Source organism: Eretmochelys imbricata, chromosome 11 (genome assembly GCF_965152235.1).
Source record: "Eretmochelys imbricata isolate rEreImb1 chromosome 11, rEreImb1.hap1, whole genome shotgun sequence".
Taxonomy (NCBI): Eukaryota; Metazoa; Chordata; order Testudines; family Cheloniidae; genus Eretmochelys; species Eretmochelys imbricata.
Window position 1 is genome coordinate 1,796,080 of NC_135582.1, and position 25,139 is coordinate 1,821,218.

The 25,139-nt window shown below is 53.4% G+C and overlaps 1 protein-coding gene across 1 annotated transcript in view; it reads left to right on the forward strand.

Moving 5' to 3' along the window:
- Positions 1–655: 655 nt before the first annotated feature.
- Positions 656–25,139, forward strand: part of CFAP65 (cilia and flagella associated protein 65) — a 46,704-nt gene continuing 22,220 nt past the window's right edge. The window contains exons 1-15 of the mRNA XM_077830194.1: positions 656–927; positions 1,926–2,028; positions 3,829–3,995; positions 6,718–6,917; positions 7,507–7,652; positions 13,184–13,406; positions 13,741–14,006; positions 14,971–15,171; positions 15,831–16,193; positions 17,098–17,235; positions 18,178–18,423; positions 22,550–22,774; positions 23,314–23,472; positions 23,962–24,127; positions 24,814–24,942. Of these exons, the coding sequence (XP_077686320.1) occupies positions 656–927; positions 1,926–2,028; positions 3,829–3,995; positions 6,718–6,917; positions 7,507–7,652; positions 13,184–13,406; positions 13,741–14,006; positions 14,971–15,171; positions 15,831–16,193; positions 17,098–17,235; positions 18,178–18,423; positions 22,550–22,774; positions 23,314–23,472; positions 23,962–24,127; positions 24,814–24,942 (3,004 nt within the window). The remainder of the gene's footprint in view (positions 928–1,925; positions 2,029–3,828; positions 3,996–6,717; positions 6,918–7,506; positions 7,653–13,183; positions 13,407–13,740; positions 14,007–14,970; positions 15,172–15,830; positions 16,194–17,097; positions 17,236–18,177; positions 18,424–22,549; positions 22,775–23,313; positions 23,473–23,961; positions 24,128–24,813; positions 24,943–25,139) is intronic.

A 25,139-nucleotide genomic window follows, 5' to 3' on the forward strand; every position in this document is an offset into this window, starting at 1 on the left:
CTCCAGGACCCCAGTGAACCCCCTCCCCCGGGGAGCCCCAGGTACCCCTCACCACCTGGACAGGGACCCCCACCCTGGGAGCTCACACCCCAGGACCGCACTGTTTTGGTAGCACCTGCCCAAAGCCCAGAGCACTGTGCTCCCTGCAGGCTGCCAGGGCCCTGACCAGGACCCACGAGGGGAGCCCTGCTCCCGCGCCCAGCTTGCCGGGTGTCGAGGGTGAGAGCCTGGGGGGGCCCCCTGGCCGGACTGGAGCGAGCATGGGGGAACAGCCTGGCCCCGGGCAGTGGCTCAAATGGGGCTTGTCGGTTGGAGCTGGACAGCCCCGTTCAGCCCATTTCCCGGGCCTGGCTGTTCCCTGCGGGACGTTCCCTCAGGACGCAGGAACAACCTGCCCCCATTTGTTCCAGGTGCCTGATGCTCGCTCAGATGCCCAGGGGGCTGCCAAGCTCCGACTCCGGCCAGAGACTTGGGTGCAGCAGCATCAGGCAGGTGAGTGGCTAAAGCCAGGGGCCTTCAGGGACATTCTCATTGCTACTTGCCTGTTTCATGGAGCCCTATAACTTCTGTGGGTTTTCTGGGGAGGCCACTGCGTTGTCGTGAAACCGGGTGATGAAAGCCATCCAGCGACCCTCGGGGCTGAGCTATAGGATGGATGGACCCTCGCCCCCCTTGTAGCAGTTGGAGATCCCAGCACAGGCAAGTGACCAGTATGAATGACTTCTCCCTCATCCTTCAGGAAGAGCCAATGTCTGCACTGAGGCCTCCCGAACGCTCTGTGAGGAAGGCCAAGGAGAAGAAAGGCACTTTCTGGGGCATTGAAGTGGCAGAGGCTCTCCACTGGCATGGCTGGGAGCTGGGAAAGGAGTTTACCAAACATTTATCCTTGAAAAACGTTCACGTGAAAACCCAGAAGCTGAGTTACAGGTAGGTGGGGGGAGGGGAGATCCCCCTCACTAGTGGGAACAATTCATCCCCATCCCTCCTACCATGCTGATACCCTCATGGACCCTTCTATGGGTCCCTTCTGCCCCTTCTCCCATTTGCTGTGGGATGGAGAATGGGCATTCCGAATCGCAGGGCAGGGCTGTGCTCTTTGCTTCAGGGCATGCCCCATCTGAAACGTGCCAACGTGGGTACAGAAAGCTTTGTTCCTGGCAATAGGTGTTCAAGTGAAATGGCTTTTTTCTTTAAAATAATACTTCTGCCCTTGAGCTGTTTTTAACCCGAAGGAGAATCAGCTTCCAGTGGGGATAGAAACTCAGGCAGGATGTGTATTAGGTTCTCGCTGGTGTGGCCTGGAACCAGTGCATCTGGTAAGCCCACCACTCCCGGATGCCTTGAGACCATCTCAGCTCTGACTGTCATGCTTCTGCCCTTTGCAGTTTTATAGGTCATGCTGGGTTGCCTGGGTGGGGGGGCAGTGCAAAAATATTATTCAGGGAAGGAAAGGGGTCTAGTGCTTAGAGATGGGAATTGTCAGGACACCAGGGGTTTGTTTCTGCTTCTGCTGCTGATTTGCTGGGTGACCTTGGACTCAAGTTTTGAAAGTGGCCTTTAATTTTGGGCTCCTTAAGTATTTGGATGCTCCTCTTCAGACACCCGGGGCCTGATTTTTTTCAGGGGTGCTGAGCAACTGCAGCTCCTGCTGCCTTTGGTTGGAGTTTGGGTGCCCAGGATTCCTGAGGATGAGGTCTAAGGGTTTTCAATCTGGACACCTGAAATTAGAGGCTGGTTTTGGAGACACTGTCCTTAGCATCTCCGTGCCCTGTTGAATGGGGTAATGCTGCTTCCCTGCCTGCCGGGGGGAGGTGAAAGTGAGGAAGGTGATACGGAAGGGTAAAAGTTATCATGGTTGGGGTAATTGACCCAGGTGCTGACATCATCTCCTCTGATGGCTCTCTTGTTTTGATTTGATTTTCTAGACCTCCTGCCACTAGATTTTTCATCACTGTTTTCCCACAACCGATTGTCCTGAGCCCTGGGATGTCCTTAACTCTTCCCATCATTTTCCGCCCCTTGGAAAAGGTAAAACAGTACCTCCCACAGCCCTTTCTGCTGCTTATATCACATCTGCGTCCAGGCGAGACTCTGGGAAGGGAGAGAATGGGCCGTGTGGGTCAGCAGATCTCTTTCTCAGATGTCCTTTGGGGTTTTTTAGGGTCTTTTTTTAGTTTCTTGAGCAAATACATCACTGGGGGAAGGTGCTGAAATGGCAGCCCTGGAGACCAACAGCTTCTGTCCATCCTCGGAATGGGTACAGCTTGGGCAGCAGCAGGGTAACTTTACACCCCATGCTAGTATGCCTCAGGCCTGCCCTGAAGGGACCTCCTATGGAGGGAGCATGGCTTCTCTGCAGAGTCTGCCAGCACGTGGTTTCCACAGGGTACAGTCTCTGTATCTTACACATTGCCTCTCCCTTCTCAACTCAGTGATGCTTGAGTTGACAATCCCTTGTTGTCCATATGGGGCCTGGAACTGGGGGGGTTTAGTGAAGAACGCTTGATTCTGGAATTCACTTTCCCCCTTGGCCCGACAAAGCCTGAGTCCACTGACCTTCTGGGCACAGTGCATGGGCTGTCAATTGGCTGCAGGACAGGTCGAGTGGCAAGAACCTCCCCCCACTTTTTTTTCCAGTCGACTGGGGAATTCATTTAGTCTCATTTTGGTCGTGTGTTAATCTTGATTATTATTGTGTGCTTTTATGTGTATTGTCCATGCGCTGGGACTAGAGAGATGGTGATGGGGCGGTGTGTGTGTGGAGTGCATGTTAAATAAAACAAAAGTCAGGGATTCAAAGTGCTGGTTCCCACAGCATCTATAACTTGGCCAAGGTGCACAGCTACTTTATATAACTCTATGTACTATGAACTTGTATGCTGTGGGGGCTCAGATATACGGTAGGAAGCCTTTCACCTGAGGGCATTGGTTCCACTCCGGCCTGAGTTTGGTGGACTGGCTGGCTTAGGCATTTGGGCAGGGGATATGGAACATTTCGCCTAGAGGTCTGTGTCTGAGTCAGGACTATGTCAGTGGTGACATGAAAGGTGTTACCTTCCGCTTCTGATTTGGTGGCCTGTGTGAAATGAGTTGATGGTCTCGTTCCATTTTCAGGCGGGCAGGGGTCCACATCACACCGTGCCACCTATGCAATTGTCCGCCTGCTGGCAGAGACACCAAGGATTGACTGGGCCATAGAGAGTGGGGTGCCATCTCACCTACACAAGTATTAGTTCCAAGGCACGAGTGTGGCCCGCTGAGTTGTGGTGTGTGGAAGATGTGTGCCTTGCAGTTCCCTGTGCTGTAACTCTTCACTGGGTAAACAGAGGCCATCAGTCTGCAACACTCAATCTGGCACCTTCCACCCACATAAATTGTAGCTAGGCCCCAGGCCAGCAAAGCACTTAGTCACATGCATAACTGCTTGTGCTAGAGGAGCCCCACTGAAGGCAAGGGGAGGTCTTGCAGGCTGAAATTAAGTACATGCAAAAGTGTTTTGCTGGATCAGGGTCTTAAAGAGGTTGAAAAAAGAAAACTGCCGGGAAGCAAACAAAGGTTAAATGAATGTATCTGGTAATTCAAACGCTGTGCTCTCTGGGGCTGCATGATTCACTTCCATGAGACAGTGATTGCCAGTCCCTAGCACCTCTCACGTCCTACCCTCCATCGTGCATACTCCATCACCAACACTCTTCCTAAGGTGCTGGAATGACAGAATCCCCTGTGCCCAGAGGAGGGTGAGTGGCCAGGGAAAGAGCCCCAGCTGGTGAGGTGGGAGCTGGGTCCTGTCTAACTGCCCAGCTCTCTCTCTCCTTATTTTTTGTGCAGAAGGAGTATGAAGACAGCATCTGCTTTGAAAAGCCTGAGGGTGAATTCTCTGTTGCCCTGCGGGCTACGCTTCCACGCCACAAGCTGCTCTTCCCAGACACCATCCAGCTGCCTCTCTGTGCCGTCCACGATTTTACAGAAGCCTCGTTTCCCCTGTGCAACGTTGGGTGAGTGAGTCTGCAAGGCTGCTGCAGGTTGAGCAGAACCACGTTCCAGACCTGCCGGGGCTGAGCCATCCTCTTTGTGCCCTTGGGCCAATTTGGCTTCTTTGGCTCATTGTTTAGATCTTGCCACGATTCCCATTGTAGGCTGACATCATTCCTCTGGAAAGCCACCTCTGCAGTGCAAGACTTTCCAGGGTTAGGTTCTAAAGGGGAGGGCTCAGGGGTTGGGACTGGGATACGAGGCACCAGTTCGTTGCTGTGCACCAGTTCCACCTGATCAAGAGGACTGGCTGGCTCCAGAGGACGGAAGTGGGAAACAACCTTTCAGATCTAGGTCACTATTTTGTTAGGGCTTGTCTACACTTGAAATGCTACAGCAGGACAGCTGCAGCGCTTCAGTGTAGACACTACTGACACCGATGGGAGGGGTTCTCCTGTCGGTGTAAGTAATCCACCCCCTGAGAGGCGGTAGCTAGGTCAATGGACGGTTTCTGCTGTTGACCTAGCACTGTTTACACAGGGATTTAGGTCAGCTTAACTATGTCTCTCAGGGGTGTGGATTTTTCACACCCTTGGCTGACATAACTAAGCTGACCTAATTTTCTAGTGTAGCCTAGGCCTTTGTTGATTGAAAGGCTCATCTCTGTAGCCTGTTACCTGGCCTGGAGAATGCATTGGGAGGCTCTCCTACATTTTAAGGCCAGAAGGGACTGTTCTATCCAGTCTGACTTGCATAACAGGCCATGGGGGAGGATGCACTAGGTGAGCTCTCAAGGCCCCTGCCAGCCCCTATATTTCTGTGATTCCTCACAGGGCAGGTGTCTACATCACCCACCACCAGAGCACCTGGCACCCTGCTGGGAGTCTTGGCTAATGAAGCCCTGTAGACTGAACTCTCCTTTCACTTCTAGAAGTGGACTCTCCAGGGCAGGGCTGGGGCACGTTGGCAGGGCAGAGTCTGTGGGAAGCTTGCTGAACTGAGCCTGCTCTGTGAGTGAACAGATGCCTTCAGTCTCTAGGGCTGACAATCCAGCCTTAATTTCATCTAGTGAAAGAAGAGTGAAAGCCTGCTGGCCCTACTGCTGGCAGTTAGTGTCTCCTGTGCGGGCTGGGGTTCTGATGCTGGGAATGGTGGCAGGGAGATGCCCAGTTATCCAAGGGATCCAAACCTCCAGGGCACTCTAGTGTCTGTTCCTCAACACAGCCTTTCAACCGGGCCCAGTGGTCCGTAGTTCTGTCTTTCAATGTATCTGATTTGAAAAAGCGAATCCTGCTCCGGGGTCGAAGTGCTTTCTCTGTGAATCACACATAATAACTGTCTGTCCAAACAACCACATTTCCTACCCTCTCTGAACATTCCTCCCCTCCGATATCTGGCTAACAACCGCTTCTCTTTGTAATGCACAGGTGTGCCCGGGGAGGGGAGTGTTGGAGATCGCTGTACAATACATTTCACTGAGGCGTGAGGTTCCCCTCTGTTTGTGTGAGCAGGTCTCTGATTTCACTGTTCAGCCCCTGGGGTTCAGTTGCCTCCAGCCTCAATGTGTGCACCCCGATTTCCCCTTACACAAAGATTTGGGATCCTGAACAATGCCCAAACCCACAGAAAAGGGTGGAGATATTTGTTAGTAAATTCCCGCCCCTTCCTAGGGAGCAGGCAGATGGGCTGGTGGCTGAGCTTGTTCATTCAGCCCTTCTCCGAGTTTGCCTCTCATCCCCTAGCAAATGAGCAGCACAGAAATGACAGCAGGGCTTTCAGGACTGAGTCCGTTCTCTAGTGCATCACTTCCACGCTGAGGCAGACAGCATAGAAACTGCTGATTCTCAAAGAGGCTGAAGAGAGGTGGCTGAGAGAAAGGAAGGCAGAGAGAGCGAAGAGGAAAGCGTAGCAAGCATCGAGCACTGGTTGTGTGTTGGTATCCTCTGGCCCGGCGCCTTACGTCTGTGTTATCTATGCCAAGGACTGTCACTCGAGAATTGGACGGGTTAGCTCCTCGCCATGCTGCAGCGGCACACACAGTAACTGAACTGCTTTGTGCTTACATCATCTTTTCTTGAACTGGATGGGTGCCCCAGGGATGCTGTAAAGTGGGCTGATGGTTTCTCAGTACAAACCGGTTACTCTGGTGAGGGACTCAGCCACCTGAGGATGTCATCTAAGATAAGGAAACTAGGAGTCGTCATGGGTTTGATTATTTTTGAATGAAAGGGCGGTAGGCTCAGGGGGTGTCATACCAGAGAAGATCACCAAAGCAGTGGGAAGGGCTTGGTCAGAGGGCCAGCAGTGATGGGACATTCAGGGCAGGTATGGAAAGAGGGCTATGGTGGGAAAGCAGGTAGGTGGGCTTCAGGCCAGCTGGAACGAGCCCAGCTTCCCCTGGAGTGAAATGGCCTTTCTTGTTTGGAAACTGTCATGTGTTCTAACATGTTCTAAACCTGGGATGGTGAGTGTGTGGGGCCGTTGGCAGTAAATTGTGGGTAGATGGCACAAAGGGAGCCAGGTGCAGATGGATCTGCCACAAACCATTTTGAGTGTCCAAGTGCACTGTAGAGGGCTCTTGCCTTCTGCTGAAACCACAGAGGTTGGCTGCTGCAGGAGGCGGGGCACTGGCCCCAAAGGGCCAACTGGGAAGGCACAGCCTTGGCGTGAATATGCTGGGAGAGAAGCACCAAGAGATGGGTTGGGGCTTTGATGTCTGCTTACCACACATCTCCATTTCCCTAGCGATCTAATTACCTTATTTAACTGGGAGACGGCAAGCCCTTTTCACCTGACTCCTGTCAGTGGCATGCTGGAGCCAGGCTCTGAGTGCGTGGTGAAGGTGACCTTCCAGCCACAGATGGCATTGGTGTATGATGCGATAGCAGTGTGTTGGTTTGGAGACAATGAGGAATGGAAGAGGACCATCAAGCTAAGAGCCATCGGTGAGGCTTTCTAGAGTGTAAAGGCAAAAGAAGCCAGCACAGTCCATAAGCGCAGGAGTCTGTGGAATCATATTCAAGACAAATGCATCAAGAGGCCATGACTAATGGCCTTTCTGTTGTCCCATGTGAACAAGGGGTGGCCAAAGTGAAGCCCACAGGTTGAAACTGGCCCATGAAATTCTGTAATATGACTTGTGGTCATCCTCATCTTTAATACAGAGAGAGTTTGGAGACCCAGCATGCAATGCTGCAGCTTGGTCCAAACTGGCAATTCTCTTGCTCTTCAGTAACTTGATGGGGGTAGACAAGATGATTTAATTTTCACAGTAGTAAAAACACTAGACATGGCAGGAGCCTTGCCTATACTAGGGCTCTCATGAGTACTGCCAATGGGAGTTTTTTTCTAAGGCCAAAGTGTGGCTCCATGCGGGCGATTGTCTTGAACAACCACAACTACTAAGATATAGAACTGCTCTTTGCCAAGGGCCCTGCTGACGTAAAGAGAACAGCTAGGGGCCTGATGTGCGTTATCAGTAGAGTGACAAACAAAAGGACTTGCCTCTTGATTGTGTGTTCTAATTTTTAATAGCCAAATATCCTCATCTTCTGGTGAGTGTGCTTGGGGACCTGTGCGAAGATGTCGAGCCTGGGGACTTCCGGGATGTGCTGTGTTTTGGTTCTGTGGCTGTCGGTGCCGCCGTGGAGAGACACGTGGAGATCTGCAACCCAACCATGGTGAGTTGGCAAGGTGGGTGTAAGTCTGTGTTCCTCCCAGACCTCGTCAGCTAGCATGCTTTATTCTCCCTACCAAAGCTGTACAAATAACATGGGGGTGTGCAGGGGAGAGCGAGGTGGGGGGTCTGTGTCAGGAAGCTGGGAGCGTGGGCACGGAATAAGGCTGACGAATTCGAGAGAGACCAATCGATTGGTAGCCAGTGAAGAAAAGCCATGCATTTCTCTCTTGTTTCATTGGGCATCAGCCACTTCTCAGAGCAAAACTGGACTTTGCAAATGAATAATACGCTTGAGAAAAGCGTGGGTGGGTGCGGTTAGCAGTGAGCTCGAGCCAGGCATAGTGCAGACAGGCACTGCGCAGGCTTCCTGCACCCCTGCAGTTCTGCCAGGGCACCTCACTCCTGACCCTTAGCCCCCTGTGTGACGAAGTGGGACTGTTCTTAATATTTCCTCTGAATAGAGTGGGTGTGCCTCAGTTTCCCCTGTGCAGTTCTTAAATATCTAGGCGGTGGGGTAAGGGTGTATGATCATTGCAGAGCCCTAGAGGGCAGGTGTGTGCAGGGGTCTGGACACAGAGAATGGCCAACACCCTGTTTCCTGACAACTGGTGGCAGTGGTGGGATGTACTGCACCCCATGGATGGCACTCCGTGCAGTAAGTGACTGGGGAGCAGTAAAACGAAGGGGGATTGACGAGGACCAGGCATGCTGAAGGCTCAGAGAGGAGCGGTTTCGGGGGGCGGTTAACCCCTGGGAGTGTGTGACCAGCGAGAAGGACTGTGCAGTCATGGGGTCCCCCTGGGGACTGCGGGGAGCAGTCTCAGGGGCGGAGGAGCCTGCGGCTTGGCCCTGGGAGAGAGAAGGACTTTTGCAGTAACAGGGTTACCCGGGGGATTGCAGTGAGCAGTCCAAGGGGCGGAGGAGTCTGCAGCTCGACCCTGGCAAAGAGGTGGTGACCTCGAGAAGGGCTGGCACACTAGGGGTTCTCCCTGGAAACTGTGGGAAGCTGAGAGCACACAGGCCTGTGAGTTTACAACAACTTGGGAAGAGCGGAGTGATGGCCTGTCACTGTCTCCTCAAGAAGGACATTGTAACCTGATGCAGAAAGAGAGGGTTGAGCACTGGAAAGTTCACCAAAGCAGAGTTAATCGTGCAGCTGGAGGAGGATGACCGCTCTAAGGAACAGATTCCTGACCCCAAATGGGGCTATAGCAGGATCTGGGAGCAGCTGGAGTGGGAGCCAGGCATCGCCAAGACTCCTGTCCCCGACCAGACGAGGGTCTTCACGATCGGGTTCCCCATTGGGGGATCGGAGACGGATGGGATTGGAGCTGAGTCTGAGAGAGCAAGAGGACTGTGAGAGACAGCGATAGTCCAAGGAAGAGCTGCAGAAGTAGCAGCAGCATGAACTGGCGGTGGTGCGGCGGAGAGGCCTAGGGGACCTCCCCGGGGTGAGTGAGGATAGACCCCGGGGTGCGAGTTCCGCAGGGAACCTCGAGACTAAATTGTTGCCCCTGGTTAAGGGGAGGGGGATGTGGATGCCCACCTCACTGCCTTTGAGCAGGCTGGCGATTTGAACCAGGGGGACCCTGGTTAAAAGCCCCGGTGTCTAGCTCCCTTGCTGGTTCCCAAGGCCATAGACTCCGTCAGCCAGATGGGTGGGGAGGTGGACAGGCTCCCACTCCTGACCCCAACCTATATGTCTGTGTGGAGTTCCCTGGGGTCGGGCCCCTCGGACCTCCAGTGGGAGCAGAAGGTGATGGTCAATGGGGAGACGTTCCTGGGGTGGCGAGATCCTGGGACAGAGAGAACTGTTATCAGGCCCTGGGTGGTGCAGCTTCAGATGCTGAGGGGCTGTGTGAGTTGGGTGAGGGTACCAGGGATGAAGCCCCTCGCCCTGCCTATGACCCAGATCCCTGTGCAGACCCAGGAGGGGTCGGGCTGGCTGGTCGTTGGGGTGCTCCAGGACACCAGCTGCGAGACCCTGTTGTGGGATGACTGTGTCTCTTTGGGACAGGATCCAGGCCCTGCTCCTATAACTGCCAAGGGTTTGAATTTGAATCCAGGGAACAAATTGGTGAAGAGGGAAACGGTCAGTGAAAATGCAGATGACCTGGCTGGCAGCAGGGAGGAGCTGCTGGGCTCAGGCTACCTGCCTGCCTGTAACCAGACCCCTGGGGCTCCCCGCCCCCCTTGCACACCGGAGAGGGGGCTCACGCTTGCTCTGATGCAGTGAGGAAAGCAGTGAGCTTGCTGCCTACCCCCACTGGGACAGCAAGGGCAGTGCTGAGCACAGTGGGAGCTGAGACCCCAGCTGAGTGGGGGGAGACACAGGCAGGGCAGGGGATCTGTTGGGAGTGGCAAGGTGCTTGGTAAGGAAAGTTTGGATGAGCCTAGGCAGCCTTGTGAGCTGATGGCTGTGTCTGGTCAGCAGCGTGGGAAGGCGAGGAGAGTGGAAGATGAGTGTCCCTGGACCTTTCCTGTTAGCTGGGTGGAGAATTGTGACAGTGAAGGAAATGTGCTTGTGTCTGTCTGGGGTATTGACTTGCCTCTGGAGGGAGCTACCCTGATCTCCAGGCAGTTGTCTGTGACCAGCCTTGTGTGCTGGGACCAGGGGAAAGAGATCCCAAGCTGTGTGTCTGGGAAAGGAGAAAGTGTGTCCGGCTCTTCTTTGTCTGTGGAGCAGACAGAAGGGGCCTTTCAGCCTGTGACGGTTTAGGGTCGTGCAGTTGTCTCAGAGTTGGTTCTGGATTCAGCTAAAGCCCAGGAAGGGAAGGGTCCTAAGTTTGTGTCTGCTCGGGAGAATGGCCCTGTAACTAGGTCGCATCCAGTTAGTGTCTATGTAAAATCCCAGAGACCCGACAATTCTGGTGCTTGTATTTTGCCCATTGCTAGTGTGTGGCTGGGAAAGGCTGTAGCAACTCTGTCTAATCAGGGTGAGATCCTAGCCAGGGCACAAGGAGAGCATGAAGGTGATGTGATTGTGTTACCTCCTGAGGGTGTGGAAACCTGTAGCAAGAGGGAAAAGATTCCTGAACTTGTGTGTGGCAAAGGGAAGGAGAATGCTTCTGACCTTTTATCTAGGAAGTCTGTAAGTTTGCCTGAAAGGGGATTGTGTAGGAATCCGCTGGATGGGCCAGAGGTAATTCTGGATGTAAGGGAGACCCAGAAAGAGTCTGTTGTTGCTCAGGAAAGTGTTCCTCTAGAGGAAGCCCTAGGTGAAGAGGGTAAGAGCAGAATTTCTGTGAGGAGTGAATTGTTGGAAAAGCCCTAGGGAAAGGAATCCTCATGGAGTCTTTACAAGCAGTTTACTGCAACTGAAGGGTGTGAAAGTGATTTAATTAAGACAGTTTCAGTTCCTAACAGCCAGAAATTTTCTGTTGTGAATGGATCCACTGACTTTCCTGTTGAAAGATCCAGTGTGGATAGCTTTGAGAAGGTCTCAGATGGAGTGAAAACTGTTAAGAAAGTTAAACAGTCCAATAACCAAGTGGCTGTGTTTGGCCAGCTTGTTGGGGAGAAGACCCAATCCCAGTTTGACCCCCTGGGGTTTTGGGGTGGCCAAAGGGCACAGGCCGGATAAACCTTCCCACATGCGGCCTGCGAGTGCTATCGATCACCCCCGACCTAAGGGAGGGCATGAAACTGGAAAGGCCTGGTGTAACTCCCACCAAGGAATGGGAGAGTTGCTGGGGCATCCATGGGAACGCTGGTGGCTTCTAACTTCCCCAGGTCACTGGCTAAAGTGACCCTGCTCAATTCGATCTCGAAGGGGGGAGAGATGTGATGAAGTGGGACTGTTCTTAATGTTTCCTCTGAATAGTGTGGGGGTGCCTCAGTTTCTCCTAGGCAGTTCTTAAGTATCTAGGTGGTGGCGTAAGGGTGTATGATCATTGCAGAGCCCTAGAGGGCAGATGTGTGCAGGGGTCTGGACACAGAGAATGGCCAACACCCTGTTTCCTGACATCCTGCTATTCTGGTCCTGGCCACCCTGCACCCCGATCTGCCAGTGCTGATCAGTCAAATGTCAGAGGTGGCAACACACGACATAAATAATACCACAATAATACCATGGTGTCCTAACTCGCCAAGTAAACTGCCTTTCAATGCTCTTTAGTGATGGGGCTAAAATCTGCTCTGATACACCCAGGAGCCCTGCTGACTTCGTTGGGGTTGCATAGTTCTAACCCTGGGTTTCAGAGTGATCTCTGTCTGTCCTGGTGCCAGAGAGATGTCTTTCTTGGGTTGGTGGTTTTTCATACCCAAGTGCCTCTCCTGCAGCTTGTTTGATGTGCCCCTGGGGCTTGGCTGAGCCTTGCTGGCGAGGAGGACATGCTCTACCTTGGGGCTCAAGAACCTTGGTTGTTTTCCATCAAAACAAACCGCCTGTTTCACACTGTTAGGCCAGCCGGTTCTCACTCACTTTACGGGTTGGATGTGGAAGGGGATCATCGATTTAGAAGATAAGAGCACAGAGGAGGGGAGAATCAACCACAGGTTGTAAAGCCTGAGAAACAGACTAAGGAAGCCTTCTCCTTTATTCTTGTTTCTGTTGTGAAAGCATCCAGAAATCCCAAGCAGGGACCAGGGCCCTGTTAGTCAGTCAGTCAGTCCCTGTCCTTGTCTAAGATTCTTACAGGGTAAAACAGGTGGCTGAACAGCCAGACGGGGATAGGGGACAGGAAGCAGTAGAGATGGGTATCAGTCTGAGTGGGAATAACAGTAGTTAGCCGGCCCCTTCTGCAGCTTTACATTCCATTGGCTGATGCTTTCTGGGACACAAAAGACAACCATCCCTAAAGAAGCAGAGCTCTGTGTAAGCCTGAAAGCTGGTCTCTCACCACCAGAAGTTGGTCCAATAAAAGATATGACCTCGCTGACCTTGTCTCTCTACTGTCCCTAAAAGCAGCCCAGCAGATGGCAGCATTTCCTGGGAAATCAGAAAAGGCACCTGCTTTACACTGTGTAGCCAGCTGACCCCAAAGGAGGGTGAGCTCCCTTCTCCGGATGGGCATTTTGCTGTCAGGCCTCATTGGCTGCTTAGTGTTTTGGCTGAGTTGGGTGCTGAACAGACTGAGGGGCAGATAGTCAGTGACCATGCAGGTGGGTGCTGTGCTGGCTTCCTCAGACAGTTCTGCAATGCACCTCAGTTCTGACCTGCTATTCCAGTGCTGGACCCTGTGCTATTCCAGTGCTGGACCTCACCCAGCAGGGCTGATGCACCACAGTTCTGACCTGCCGCACCCTGTGGCAAACCCAGTCTTGGTGTCTACTGAACAGAAGCAGCTAACCTTGCTGCTTTGGGAACGTAGGCAGATGCCCACTAGAAACCAGGGGGAGGTTGTCCCCAACTCACGTCACTTGTGACTCGCTGTAAATAAGACCCAGCTCTCCAAGGGGGAAGACAAGTACATTTGCCTACGCAGGGCTCGGCTGACATAAGAACACAGATCTTAAACTGATAGTCTTCAAAATGCAGAGCAGCCTAATCTGGACCAGAACTGTATGAACCTGCTCGTCTTCCCCTCACAGGTCAGCGTCCCGTTTAGGATTGAGAGAGCAAAGGAACCCCTGCTCTGGGATTATGTCTTCTCTTGTGATGTCACACAGGCCATTGTTCCAGCCAATGGGAAGCTGCTTATCTCTGTGCGTTTTAGCCCCCACACAGTAGGGGTGCAGAGTGTGGACTATTTCACCATCAAGCCGGTAGGGAACCTCACCCAAACGGTCCTGAAGGTGATTGGATCATGCAAAGGTATCAAAGGACAGTCCCCCATGTCTTCAGGCCCCCTTCTCATTGTGGGGTAGGGGAGTGGCTGACGGAGTGCCCCAGTACATGGGCTGGGACTGGCCTTCTGCAGGGTTCCATGTTCTTCTTGGCCGTAGTGGGGTGTAAATTCTACCACCCGCTTGTGCTTGGGCATGAGGCTATTGGAAGAGCACGTCCAGCTGTTTGCTGAGGCAGATTGATTCAGGGAACCTGTCAGATGATTCGTTTCTGACTTGGGATGATCCACTTTGGCTGGAATACAGTGTGCTGCAGGGACAGAAATTAGTATGAAAGACCCAGGCATTGGTTGTTGTTCCAGGTCCTTTAGTGTTCCTGCAACATTCCTTCGTGAACTTTGGCTGGCTCAACCTTGGAGAGTGTTTGACGCAGCCTTTGGAAATCAGCAACATTTCGGATGTCCCTGCCTATTACCAGTTTGACATTGATGGCAGAGAGAGCGTCTTCTCCTTTGATTGCCCATGTGGAGTCCTGAGCGGGATGGCCACTCTCATCCTGAGGGTGACCTTTCGGCCTGCTCACCCTATCATCTGTTACCGCAGAGTGGTTTGCCTCGTCCATCACCAGGTAGGAGGGGCAACGGGTGACGCTGTTACTGAGATGTCCAAGAATGAAGGAAATCTTTTCTGTTTGGGAACTTGCATCAGAGAGGGGATGGGTAACATGCTGTTACAGAACCCTGCTCATCTTGTGGTTATATGTCTCCAGAGAAGGAAGGGATCTGTAAGTGGCAGGAGAGTGCTGCCCGTCATTCTGCTGAGGAGATGTGTATAGGGTCAAGGGCTAGTGTCATCTATTTGATCTGGCCGTGTTAAGTACCAGGCAACTGCGCTCATTTCAGAGCAAGACGTCTGTCTCCAACACCAGGTTAAAAAATGAAACACAAATTGCTTCCCTCCCCTTGTTTGTTGATGAATGTAGGGCTATGAACACACACTGTGTTGGTACGGGTTGTGGTAGACGAGCTTCCCCCATATGGCTCTGCCAGCGCACCTCAATCCTGACCTGCAGTACCCTCCTGTTCCAGGGTGGGGCTCTCTTTCACAGCCTGGCCTACAGGGCCCCCCACTTCAACCCTGACCTGTCTGCAATGCTTCCTTCTCTTCTAGTCCTGGGTTCCCCTACGTAGCCCTGTAAATCCATCACTGCGTCTCCTGCTAATCCAGCCTGGGCCTTTTCTGAGCAGACTCTTCACTGGGATGTATTCTGCCAGGTGATGTGGTAGATTGTTGATGTTCACCAGTACTAGAGGGAGATCTGCAAACTCCTCTCCCTTGTGAGTCAGGTTAGGTGTCTGGAAGTGAAAGTCTGGTGCACTGACCTTGCATCGTGTGTCACCTACATCCTTCCCTAATTCTAGCAAAGATATTGGGCCAAATCCAGAGGCAATATCAATGGTGGTGTGTGTTTACACAGTGCTAAGTCTGTAACTTACACTCTGGGGGGTGGGTGTTGCGTAACAGGAAAAGCAGCCAACCGGAGGGCAGTCAAAGTAGCCTGTTTCCTGCAAGTGTTTCTGGCACTTCCCCAGAATCCATTGTTCCTGGATTTGTTTGGTACCTGCCATTCTGATACAACTAAACCAGCCATCCTGCGGCCAAGACATCTCTCGTGGTACAGGACCAACATGGCGCGAGGGCTGACCTTCTACCCACCCGACATCCTGAGCTCGATGCTGAGGGAGGGGAAGCTGCAGATGGATGAAAACAGAGCCCTCAAGCTGCCTCCACAGGTATGGGCTGCCTTGGGCAGATGCCACGCTGCCCTTGCTCTGCCCAGCAGGGTACCGGTTGCTCACTGCAGATGCCTTCATGCTAATTGTGCAGTTACAAATGTACATAGCATATATTTGCAAAAAGAAAAGGAGTACTTGTGGCACCTTAGAGACTAACCAATTTATTTGAGCATAAGCTTTCGTGAGCTACAGCTCACTTCATCGGATGCATGAAAGCTTATGCTCAAATAAATTGGTTAGTCTCTAAGGTGCCACAAGTACTCCTTTTCTTTTTGCGAATACAGACTAACACGGCTGTTACTCTGAAACATAGCATATATTGGTATTCATCTGCCTGAGTTCTTATCCCGACTCAGTTAGTAGCCCACTGTGTGCCTTTGAATGAATCACTGGACTTTCTCTTGCCTCAGTCAACCTCAGATTGAAATTTGGCTAAAAAGCAGGAGCCTTCTTGGATCCTAAATGCTGAGCTTTCCTGGGAAACATGCTATAAAGGGGAAGTCCTCTGTGCTTAACTACAGCTTGTCGGTTGCATTGGCAGTCAGGGCTGTGGGGTCTCCTGGCTCCCATGTCTTGAGAATCATTTCCTTCAAGGGAGTGTGCTTTACTATAGTGCTTACCCCTGAGCTAGACAGAGATCTGTTTCCTTCTCCTAGGTCCCTGAAGACAAGCCCCCTGAGGAGTACCCATACATCGACCCCATGACTGAATATTTCCATGATGGCATAACCAGCGACCTCACCATCTTTCCCCCTCACGTCAGTGTCAGCGTTAGGGAGTTTGATTTTGGTTGCTGTGTGCGGCTCCAAGAGGTGGAACCACTTCCTCTCTGCCTGACCAATCACACCAAAGGAAAGATCACTGTTACGTGGACATGCAGGCCGGAGAGTCCCTTCCGAGTGACCCCTGAAACCTGCGACATCCCACCTCTGAAATCCACAGCCTTTCGCCTCATTTTCCAGCCCTCTCAGCTCAACACTCTGTATGCAGCAGAGCTGGAAGGCTTTGCCTTCTACAAGGTCAGTAGGAGTTACCAGTATCCACACCAAATGCAGCAGCATTAATGTCAAGGGCTTGACTGAAATCTAGACCTATGGCTTTCACCTTGTTGGGCCTAAGATCTGTCCACCCCAGTGCTCCAGTCCCAAGGTAGGGAGTGAGTTAAGGAGAAATCACATTGCCACAACACTGTTTGGGTGGGTTAGGCTGAGTTGGCTTTCTTTAAATGGCATTTTGTTATATCAGACTTTCTCTGGTCTTAGTGAGTAACCTAAGGAGGATAAATGCTCCCCAACCAGCTGCCTGTTCCATTGCTGATCCTTCCCGGTCTGTGGGCAGGCTTGGAAGTACCCACAAAGTTTGACAACAAAATGATTGAGAATCATTTCACTGACACTCTCCTCTTGCCATGTCCTGAGTTCAGGCCAGTCAGTGTGAGCGGCAGGATGGCTGGGGAGCGAAGAGTTGGTTCAATGGTTGAGGCACTCGTCCAGGACTCAGAAGACCAAGGTTGAGTTCCCAGCTCTTCCACAGGCTTCCTGTGTCACCTTGGGCATGTCACTTAGTTTCTCTGGGGTTCAGTTGCTGTAATATGGGGATAAGAGCATGTCACAGGCGCGTGGTGAGGGTAAATGCATTAAAGATTGTGAAGCTCAGATACCTGCAGTAGTGGGGGCCAGATAAGTACATAAGATAGACAGCGAAGGTCTCCAGGCATTGGGATGTCACTCTCTGGAGGTCATTCCTGATCCCGCCCTGACCAGCTCTGCTTCCCTGACGCATGTCATCTCCTCTGTATCCCCTGAGGGTGGCAATCTCATGAATGGCTGCTCATGCTGGCCCATGTGCTATCTCATTTAAAGATGGTTCTGTGGCACATTCCCTCCCCACAGATGCACGATTCTCTTTCTCCTTTGCCTGCAGGTGCTGAGACACTATAGTAACATTGAGGAGGACAGCACCATGTGTCCATCCTGGTGCCTGACCATCCGGCTGAGGGGCCACACCTTTGAAGCAGATAGGCAGCACTTCATTCCGCATTATGTCCTGGACTCCCCCAAGGTGAGTGTGGTTAGCGTGTATCACATGGAAGTATGTGGTGAATCTTTGATGTGGAGAGTCCTGGAGTACAGAACCCTCTTTCCTGCTGTCCTAGTCAGAGACATGCTTTGGGTGGCTTCCTACTGTATGGAGACTCCCAGCTTAGGACAGGTCGGGGGGTCCCCCTGTATCCTCGTTCTCTTGTGTCCCAGCTTGCAGTGAACATCTTGGTCCTTCCTGTCAAAGCTGATCTCGTCACTGGTAAGGACTGCTGAGTTAGCCCCTCTCCCCTCTCCGTCCACTGGGCTGGGGTTCAGCAGCAGAGCAGTGCACCAAGACTTCATTGGAAGAGAGGTCTCCTGCAAGGCAAAGTGCGACGTAAGCCAGGCTCTTGCTGCTGCTTCTCCGGCACAGGGGTCGTCGTCCTTCCCATGAGGCTAAGGAAGATCAGACTCCAGGAGCCTGCAGCCTTCTAGGAAGAGTCCTCCTGAGACGTCAGGCGAGACTCCCCAGCTAGCCCAGGGGCTGCCTGGGTAACTTGCCAAGAACCCAATAGCCACACGTGATTTGCATAAAGTGGAGCAGATTGCAGCCATCTTTGTCTTTAACCCAGAAGCAGGGCCTGCAGAGGTCGCTGGTCCCAGTGTGCAGCCTGGCTGTTTGGATTGGTAAGAAGCATTGCATGCTGGGCTTGGAGTCTCAGCAGGCCACTTCAGACAAATAAAGGAGTGGGCAGGTGCAGTCCTCACAGCTCCATGGGTTGCTGTTGGCCACACTTTGCCCACCTTAGAGTGAATTCACTTTCCTCTCTTGCTTCCTTAGAAGTAGTGGCAGGGTTCACCTAGGGCTCAGGCTGGCACTTGTCAGACTTCGGAAAGGGAAATTCAACTAGACAAACATTTCCTGTGTAAATTGGCCTTCTGAAATGAACCCAGCCCTCCCGGCTCGCTTTCTGTCCATCAGGTTTTCCCTGCGGTGGGTCTGAACACCAACACCTACCGCAGCGTGCTGCTCTGGAACGTTGGCACTTCCCCGATCACCTTCTGCATGAACCAGGACATCTGTCCCTCCGTTCTGGTCAAACCCTGCTCAGGGTACGTAGCCCCAGGAGCCCACCAAATCTTCCTTCTCTCAACGCAGCCGGTGGACATGGCCACACACCAGCACATCCTGTCCTTGCAGCTGAACTCCTATCCCAAGTACACCCAGGTAGAGCAAGGGTAGAAGGGCTGTTTTGTATTCTGGTCTCTCTCTTTGTGATAACCTTCACCGTGGGCCTGGTTATTTCTCCTTTTTGGTAGTTTGTTTCTTCTGTTTTGGAAATGGGAATTTAAAGTTGTGACGCAGCAGGGAGGGGGAGTGTTGACCTGGGAATGTGGCAGGGGAGTTTCAATGGGAGACCTGAGAGCCTGTAACCTGAGCCAGGAGGGGGAGGGGGAGGTGAATGTGAGCCCAGGAATGTGAACAGAGGCTGCAGGAGGGAGCCTGCTGGGGGGGGTTAGTTTCAGTTTGGTGCTGGGTGGTGGAATGCAGGGAACCCCAGGACTGGGGTCTAAGTTCCCTGCTCCCCCAAAAGGACTTGACTGAGGGGTCCTGGCTGTGCCCACAAGCTCTGTTTGAGACTGTGCCCTGTTGTCCAATAAACCTTCTGTTTTACTGGCTGGCTGAGAGTCTCGGTGAATCCCAGGAAGAGGGGTGCAAGGCCTGGACTCCCCCACAGTCTGTGACAACTGGTGGTAGCGGTGGGATCTACTGCACCCCGTGGATGGCGCTTCCTGCAGTAAGTGACTGGGGAGCAATAAAACGAAGGGGGATTGACGGGGACCAGGCGTGCTGAGGATTCAGAGAGAAGGTTTCAGGAGGCGGTTAACCCCTGGGAGTGTGTGACCAGAGAGAAGGACTTTTGCAGTAACAGGGTCCCCCGGGGGATTGCAGCGAGCGGTCCCGGGGCAGAGGTGTCTGCAGCTCGACCCTGGCAAAGAGGTAGTGACCTCAAGAAGGACTGGCACCCTCGGGGTTTTTCCTGGAAACCATGGAAAGCCGCCCAGGCCTGTGAGTGGCCAGCAGGGAGATGTACGCTAAATGCCTGAAGAGCGACCTGGTGGAGCTGTGCAGGCAGAGGGGGCTGCGCATTGGGAGGTCCACCAAGGAACAGCTGATTGCCCAGTTGGAGGAGAGGGATGACCCAATCCCTGTCCCTGAGGGAAGCCGCCCGGTGGACGCAGCGTGGGCCCGGGGGCCTGACCGGGCTGGGAGGGGTCAGACTGCTGCCGAGGACATCCCGAGACCCTTCCTACCTAGGCCTGGGGGAGGGGTTGGGGGAAGCCCAGCGAATACCGAGGGCACCCTGACTCCGGCAGCCAGCAGGGGATCCTCCCGACGGAGCTCCCCATCCCTGGAGCGGAGGCGGCTGGAATGGGAGAGGGAGATGAAAATGAGGGAGCTGGAGGATCATGAAAAGTAACGTCAACGTGAGGAGAAACAACGTCAACATGAGCAGGAGGAGAAGGAGAGGGAACTTCAGGAGAAGGAGAGGGAACGTCAGGAGAAGGAGAGGCAACGTAGGCATGAGCAGGAGGAGAAGGAGAAACAAAGACAGCATGAACTGGAGCTGGCCAGGCTGAGGAGCAGTGGGGTGGATGAGTGCGGTGAGTGTGGGGGGACCCAAGACTGCAAGGAGCTTTGATAAGTGCTTCCTGGCCCAGCGGAAGGAGGGGGAGGACATAGATGCTTCCTGACGGCCTTTGAGAATGCCTGCGAGATGCACAGGGTTGACCCTGCAGACAGGCTCCAGTTTCTCACCCCCTTACTGGACCCCAAAGCCATGGAGGTGTACAGCCAAATGACAGGGGCGGAGGCAGGGGACTACGAACTGTTCAAACAGGCCCTGCTCCCTGAGTTTGGGCTGACCCCCGAGATGTACCGGAGAAGGTTCCGGAGTCAGCGTAAAACGCCTGAGGTCACCTACCTACAACTGGTCAACCGGATGCAGGGATATGCCCGCAAGTGGACAGCTGGGGCCCAAGCTAAAGAGGACCTGCTTGACCTAATCATACTGGAGCAACTGTATGAACAGTGCCCTTCCGACCTGAGGCTGTGGTTGGTGGACAAAAAGCTACAGAACCTGCAGCATGCAGGGCAGCTGACCAACGAGTTTGTGAACAGTTGGTCAGGGGGTAGCAGGGAGGAGTCCCAAAAGAACAGGCCCCCCTGATGCAGAGAGAGAGTCACCCTGTGAACTCCCAGCGGGGAAATGTGGAGAACCCCCTCCCAAGGGGAACGCCTGGTGTCGGGCCCCTCCGACCCACTCGAGGGGACCAACGTGACCTGAGCTGCTATCACTGTGGCCAGAGAGGCCACGTACGGACCCAGTGCCCCAGGCTCAGGGACAAACTGAACAGACTCAACCTACCCAGGGTTAACTGGGTAGGGACCCAGCTGGATGAGGGGCAGACCGCCCAGGCAAGGGGGGCTGCCAGCTTACCACCTGCTCTGGGGGGAAGAGTACCCCAGGCCAGCTCCACCAGAGGGCTGGACTCAGGGTGCTCGGTTTACAGGGTGGGCGCGGGGCTGTCCCTCTGGAGCGAGTGCCTTGTTCCCCAGGAGGTGGATGGGAGGAAGGTCAATGGATACTGGGATACGGGCGCGGAGGTGACGCTGGCCCGGCCCGAGGTGGTGACCCCAGATCGGGTGGTGCCCAACACCTACCTGACCCTGATGGGGGTGGGCGGGACCCCATTCAAGGTGCCCGTGGCAAGGGTACCCCTGAAATGGGGGGCCAAGGAGGGCCCCAAGGATGTGGGGGTGCACCACCACTTGCCCACTGAGGTTTTGATGGGGGGAGACCTAGAGGACTGGCCAACAAGCCCCAGACCGCCCTGGTTGTGACCCGTAGCCAGAGCCGGCGAGGGGCACTGCGCCCTGACCTTGGGGAGGGTACCATACCGGAGGTGCAGGACCCTACCCTGGTTGGGAGGGAGTGCCGAGGGGCACGGCTCAGAGAGGCTGTGGCCTCAGACCCAGCCAGTGAGAGGGAACCGGGCCCCATCCCTTCCCCAGCTGCTGAGTTCCAGGCCAAGTTGAGGAAAGATCCCTCCTTGCGGAAGCTCAGGGACCTGGCCGACCTCAGTGTGGTATGGACCATGAGGAGAGGCTGCCAGGAGAGGTTCCTGTGGGAGAAGGGGTTCTGGCAAACCCAGACTTTGACAAGCCCTTTATGGTGTTCACCGATGCCTCAGACACGGGACTAGGGGCAGTGTTAATGCAGGAGGATGGAAAGGGGGAGAGACACCCCATCGTGTACCTGAGCAAGAAGTTTCTACCCCGGGAGCCACACTACGCGGCCATTGAGAAGGAGTGCCTGGCCATGGTGAGGGCCCTCAAGAAACTAGAGCCCTATCTCTTCGGGCGACACTTCACCGTGTACACCGACCACTCTCCCCTGACCTGGCTGCACCAGATGAAAGGAGCCAACACCAAACTCCTGAGGTGGAGCCTGCTCCTGCAGGATTACGACATGGACGTGGTCCACGTGAAGGGACGTGCCAACATGATAGCGGATGCGCTGTCCCGGAGAGGGGGCCCTGAACTTCCCCAGGTCACTGGTCAGAGTGACCCCGCTCCGTTCAGTCTCGAAGGGGGGAGAGATGTGACGCAGCAGGGAGGGGGGAGTGTTGACCTGGGAATGTGGCAGGGGAGTTTCAATGGGAGACCTGAGAGCCTGTAACCTGAGCTGGGAGGGGGAGATAACACCTCTGCCCAGGAATGTGAACAGAGGCTGCAGAAGGGAGCCTGCTGGGGGGGGGTTAGTTTCAGTTTGGGGCTGGGTGGAGGAACACAGGGAACCCCAGGGCTGGGGTCTAAGCTCCCTGCTCCACCAGAAGGACTTGACTGAGGGGTCCTGGTTGTACCCACAAGCTCTGTTGTGGACTGTGTTCCTGTTGTCCAATAAACCTTCCGTTTTACTGGCTGGCTGAGAGTCTCAGTGAAGTCCAGGAAGAGGGGTGCAGGGCCTGGACTCCCCCACACTCCGTGACAAAAGTCTTCTAAAATGTCCTTTGGGTATTATCAATGTGCCCATTTCTTATTGGCACAGCAGGTGCCTTCCAGGGCCTGGTGCCCCTTGTTGTCCTGCCTGCTTTGTGCCTGCCTTGTGCCTTCTCTCCAGAACTGTCCGTGACAGCCCAGCAGGCAGGCCCGGAGTCCTTCCCCCTCTGAGCTCAGCCCTGTTGTGATCCCAGGTGCCTTTTGGAAGGAGATGCAAATCTGCCTGATTCTTTCAGAGCTCAGCTAAGGTTTTCTGCTACTGTATATTCCCTTTCCCTGGGTCCCACAGGAGATCCTGCTCCGGAGCAATGGCGAGTCCTTTCTGTTGCTCTTAGAAGGAGATGGGAATCTGTACTTCAAGCCTACCTGTGTGGGAACCTCAACCACACGCACTTACACCATAAAGAACTGCACAAGGTTGCCAATGCACTTCAAGTGGAAGATCCAGGAGTCTGACAGCAAGGTCCTGTCCGTCAAGCCCGCCACAGGGGTCATCCAGCCCAGCGAAGCCTTGGTGAGTTCTGCTGAAGTCCTTTTCTTTCGCTACCCACCATACAGCTGTAGAGAGCTGAGAGCAAAAACCCATGGCAGTAGTTCACAGCCCCATAGGCCAAGGGCGGAGGGTGCCAGTACGTGTTTTGGGTAGAGTACCTAGCCAGCTTCCTCCAGCTTGATCTTGAAGCAGATTTGCTCCACCACATGCTTGTTTTCTTCCAGACACTAGGAGCAAATATATTGTGGAGGGCAGCAAGAACTGGTGCATCTGAGAAGGCCTGGCTGTGAGTGTCTGGGCGTGTGTTCCCAGTAAGAACCCCCAAAACAGGGGTCAGGTAATGGGCAGAGACACAATCAGGATCAGGCCAAAGCTGAATGGAAGCTGGCAGGTGGTAAGCTGGAGTGTGACCAAGACAGCAGTGAGGGAGGAAGGTGCTGTCTGTCTTATACACTCAGGATTGTCAGCTGCTTCATAATGTGTTTGGAATTGACTCCTTGGCCCGGGCAGCAGAGAGGCTGGGTACACCAGTGAATGCCCTCTCCCTCCTGTAATTCTAGGCTCAGGCATGGACCTTCACTCCTGGCAAGGAGACCAAGTATCTCCTGCGAAGCTGGGTGTCAGTGTGGAGACCCCAAGGGAGTTCAGCCCCTGAGTCTCCTGAGAGCACCCGCTACACCCTGCGGGTTATTGGCGAGGGGGCACTGGGCACCATTGGGGTAAGTACCAGCATGTGGGAGAGGGGGAAGAGAAGGAGTATCTCCCTGGGGGATTAATTGGCTAAGCAGAATCTCCAGCCTCCTAGTAATGTACTAGAGGAGGGTACTTGGAGCCCAGTGGCGGCTTCTTTCCAGAGAGAGGGAGGTGGTGGTAGAGGAAAGAATGTTACTCCCGCTCTGCTGTGCTTCTGGGTTGGCCTTGCATTCAGCAGGAATCCATCACCCATCCTTCCTTTTGTTATCAGGTGCCTATGCAGCTCCCCTGCTCTATGTGTTGGGCAAAGGTCCATATTAAGACTACAAGTCCCAGCAGGCAATGCTTTATAATCTCCTTGGTACATATTGGGTCCTGGAGTCAAACTTTGCACATCGCTGCGTTACACTGTGTATATTGGCCTAGCCAAATAGCAGCCTTGTCCTGCCCCCTGAGCAGTCGGCAGTGATGTAACAATACCACCCTGATTCTTGTGTGCCGCCTTTGGGCTCTAGGCTCAAGAGGAGCAGCTGGACCTAGGGAACATTCTGGTTGGCGGCCTGCAGTCCTGTGACCTTGTATTGTTGAATAATGGGACCTGTTCTCTGAACTACATCCTCCACGTGGAGCAGATGATCACAGGACCGTGTGACCCTGAGGAAGTCCTCAGCGATCCGCTAGGTATTGAAAGAATGTTTGGGGAGGTAGAGTGGGGGGCATTGGGCCTCGTTTTTATTGCAGACAAAGGCATTCTAAAATGGATGAATTGCTCTTGCCAGCTCGAGAAACACCTATTCTTTCTGTGACAGCTGGTCTGTTTGAGAAGGTGCAGGTGTGTCTGTCTGTCTGTCTCTCATTCTATACTGGGTACCTTGTACAAACCTCTGCCACTATTGTTAAAGGTGTAACAAATGTCTACTAAAACAAAAGCTTCCTGTTCTCATCATTCACCAGTTCCACCAGTATTGCTCACTTCAGCTGAAAATTTCCATGCTGGGGTCCTGCTCAAAGTTTCAGCTCAAAGGGTAAAATTTTGAGCAAAATCAATTCAGAAGTTTTTGGATTTGGGGAGAAAAACCTTTCTTTTAAAAATAATATCAGTGCACACCTTTTTAAACAGGGCTAGAAGCAAAACAATCTCCAGATTGACACTTGGAGCTTGTCCTGGACAGTCCTCCATGAGGACTCGTGTGTGTCCGTGTTTGGTCTGGACTGAAAATGGCACACTAGGTGTGTGCAGAACAAATATGTACATTCTGAACACGGTATATACAGATATAGTGTGATATATACATAGAGAGAGAATTATACTGAGACCAAGAGGTCAGCGCCCTCCCGGTACTGACTCCCTTTCCTTTCTCATGTAGCTTTAGAGCTGGATCATTACAAGGGGATGATTCCTGCAAGGTCAAAGGCCATTGTTCAAGTAACCGTCAGCCCAGCTCGTCAACTGCATTACACCTGGTCAATCAGTTACACCATTTCCATGCCTAAAGGTGAGAGCCCTGGTTTGCCGGGAAGGACCAAAAGGGCCATTCCATCCCATCCAGCCAGGGGGCCCTTTCTACGCCAGACATAAACTGTGTCTGAATCTGTGAAGATGTCAGCTCCCAGCTGCGTCCCTCCCTCCATTCCCAGTGGATTACTCCTGCCGGCGGGAGTCTCTGTGCTGAACAGCTTGGCTGGACTCACA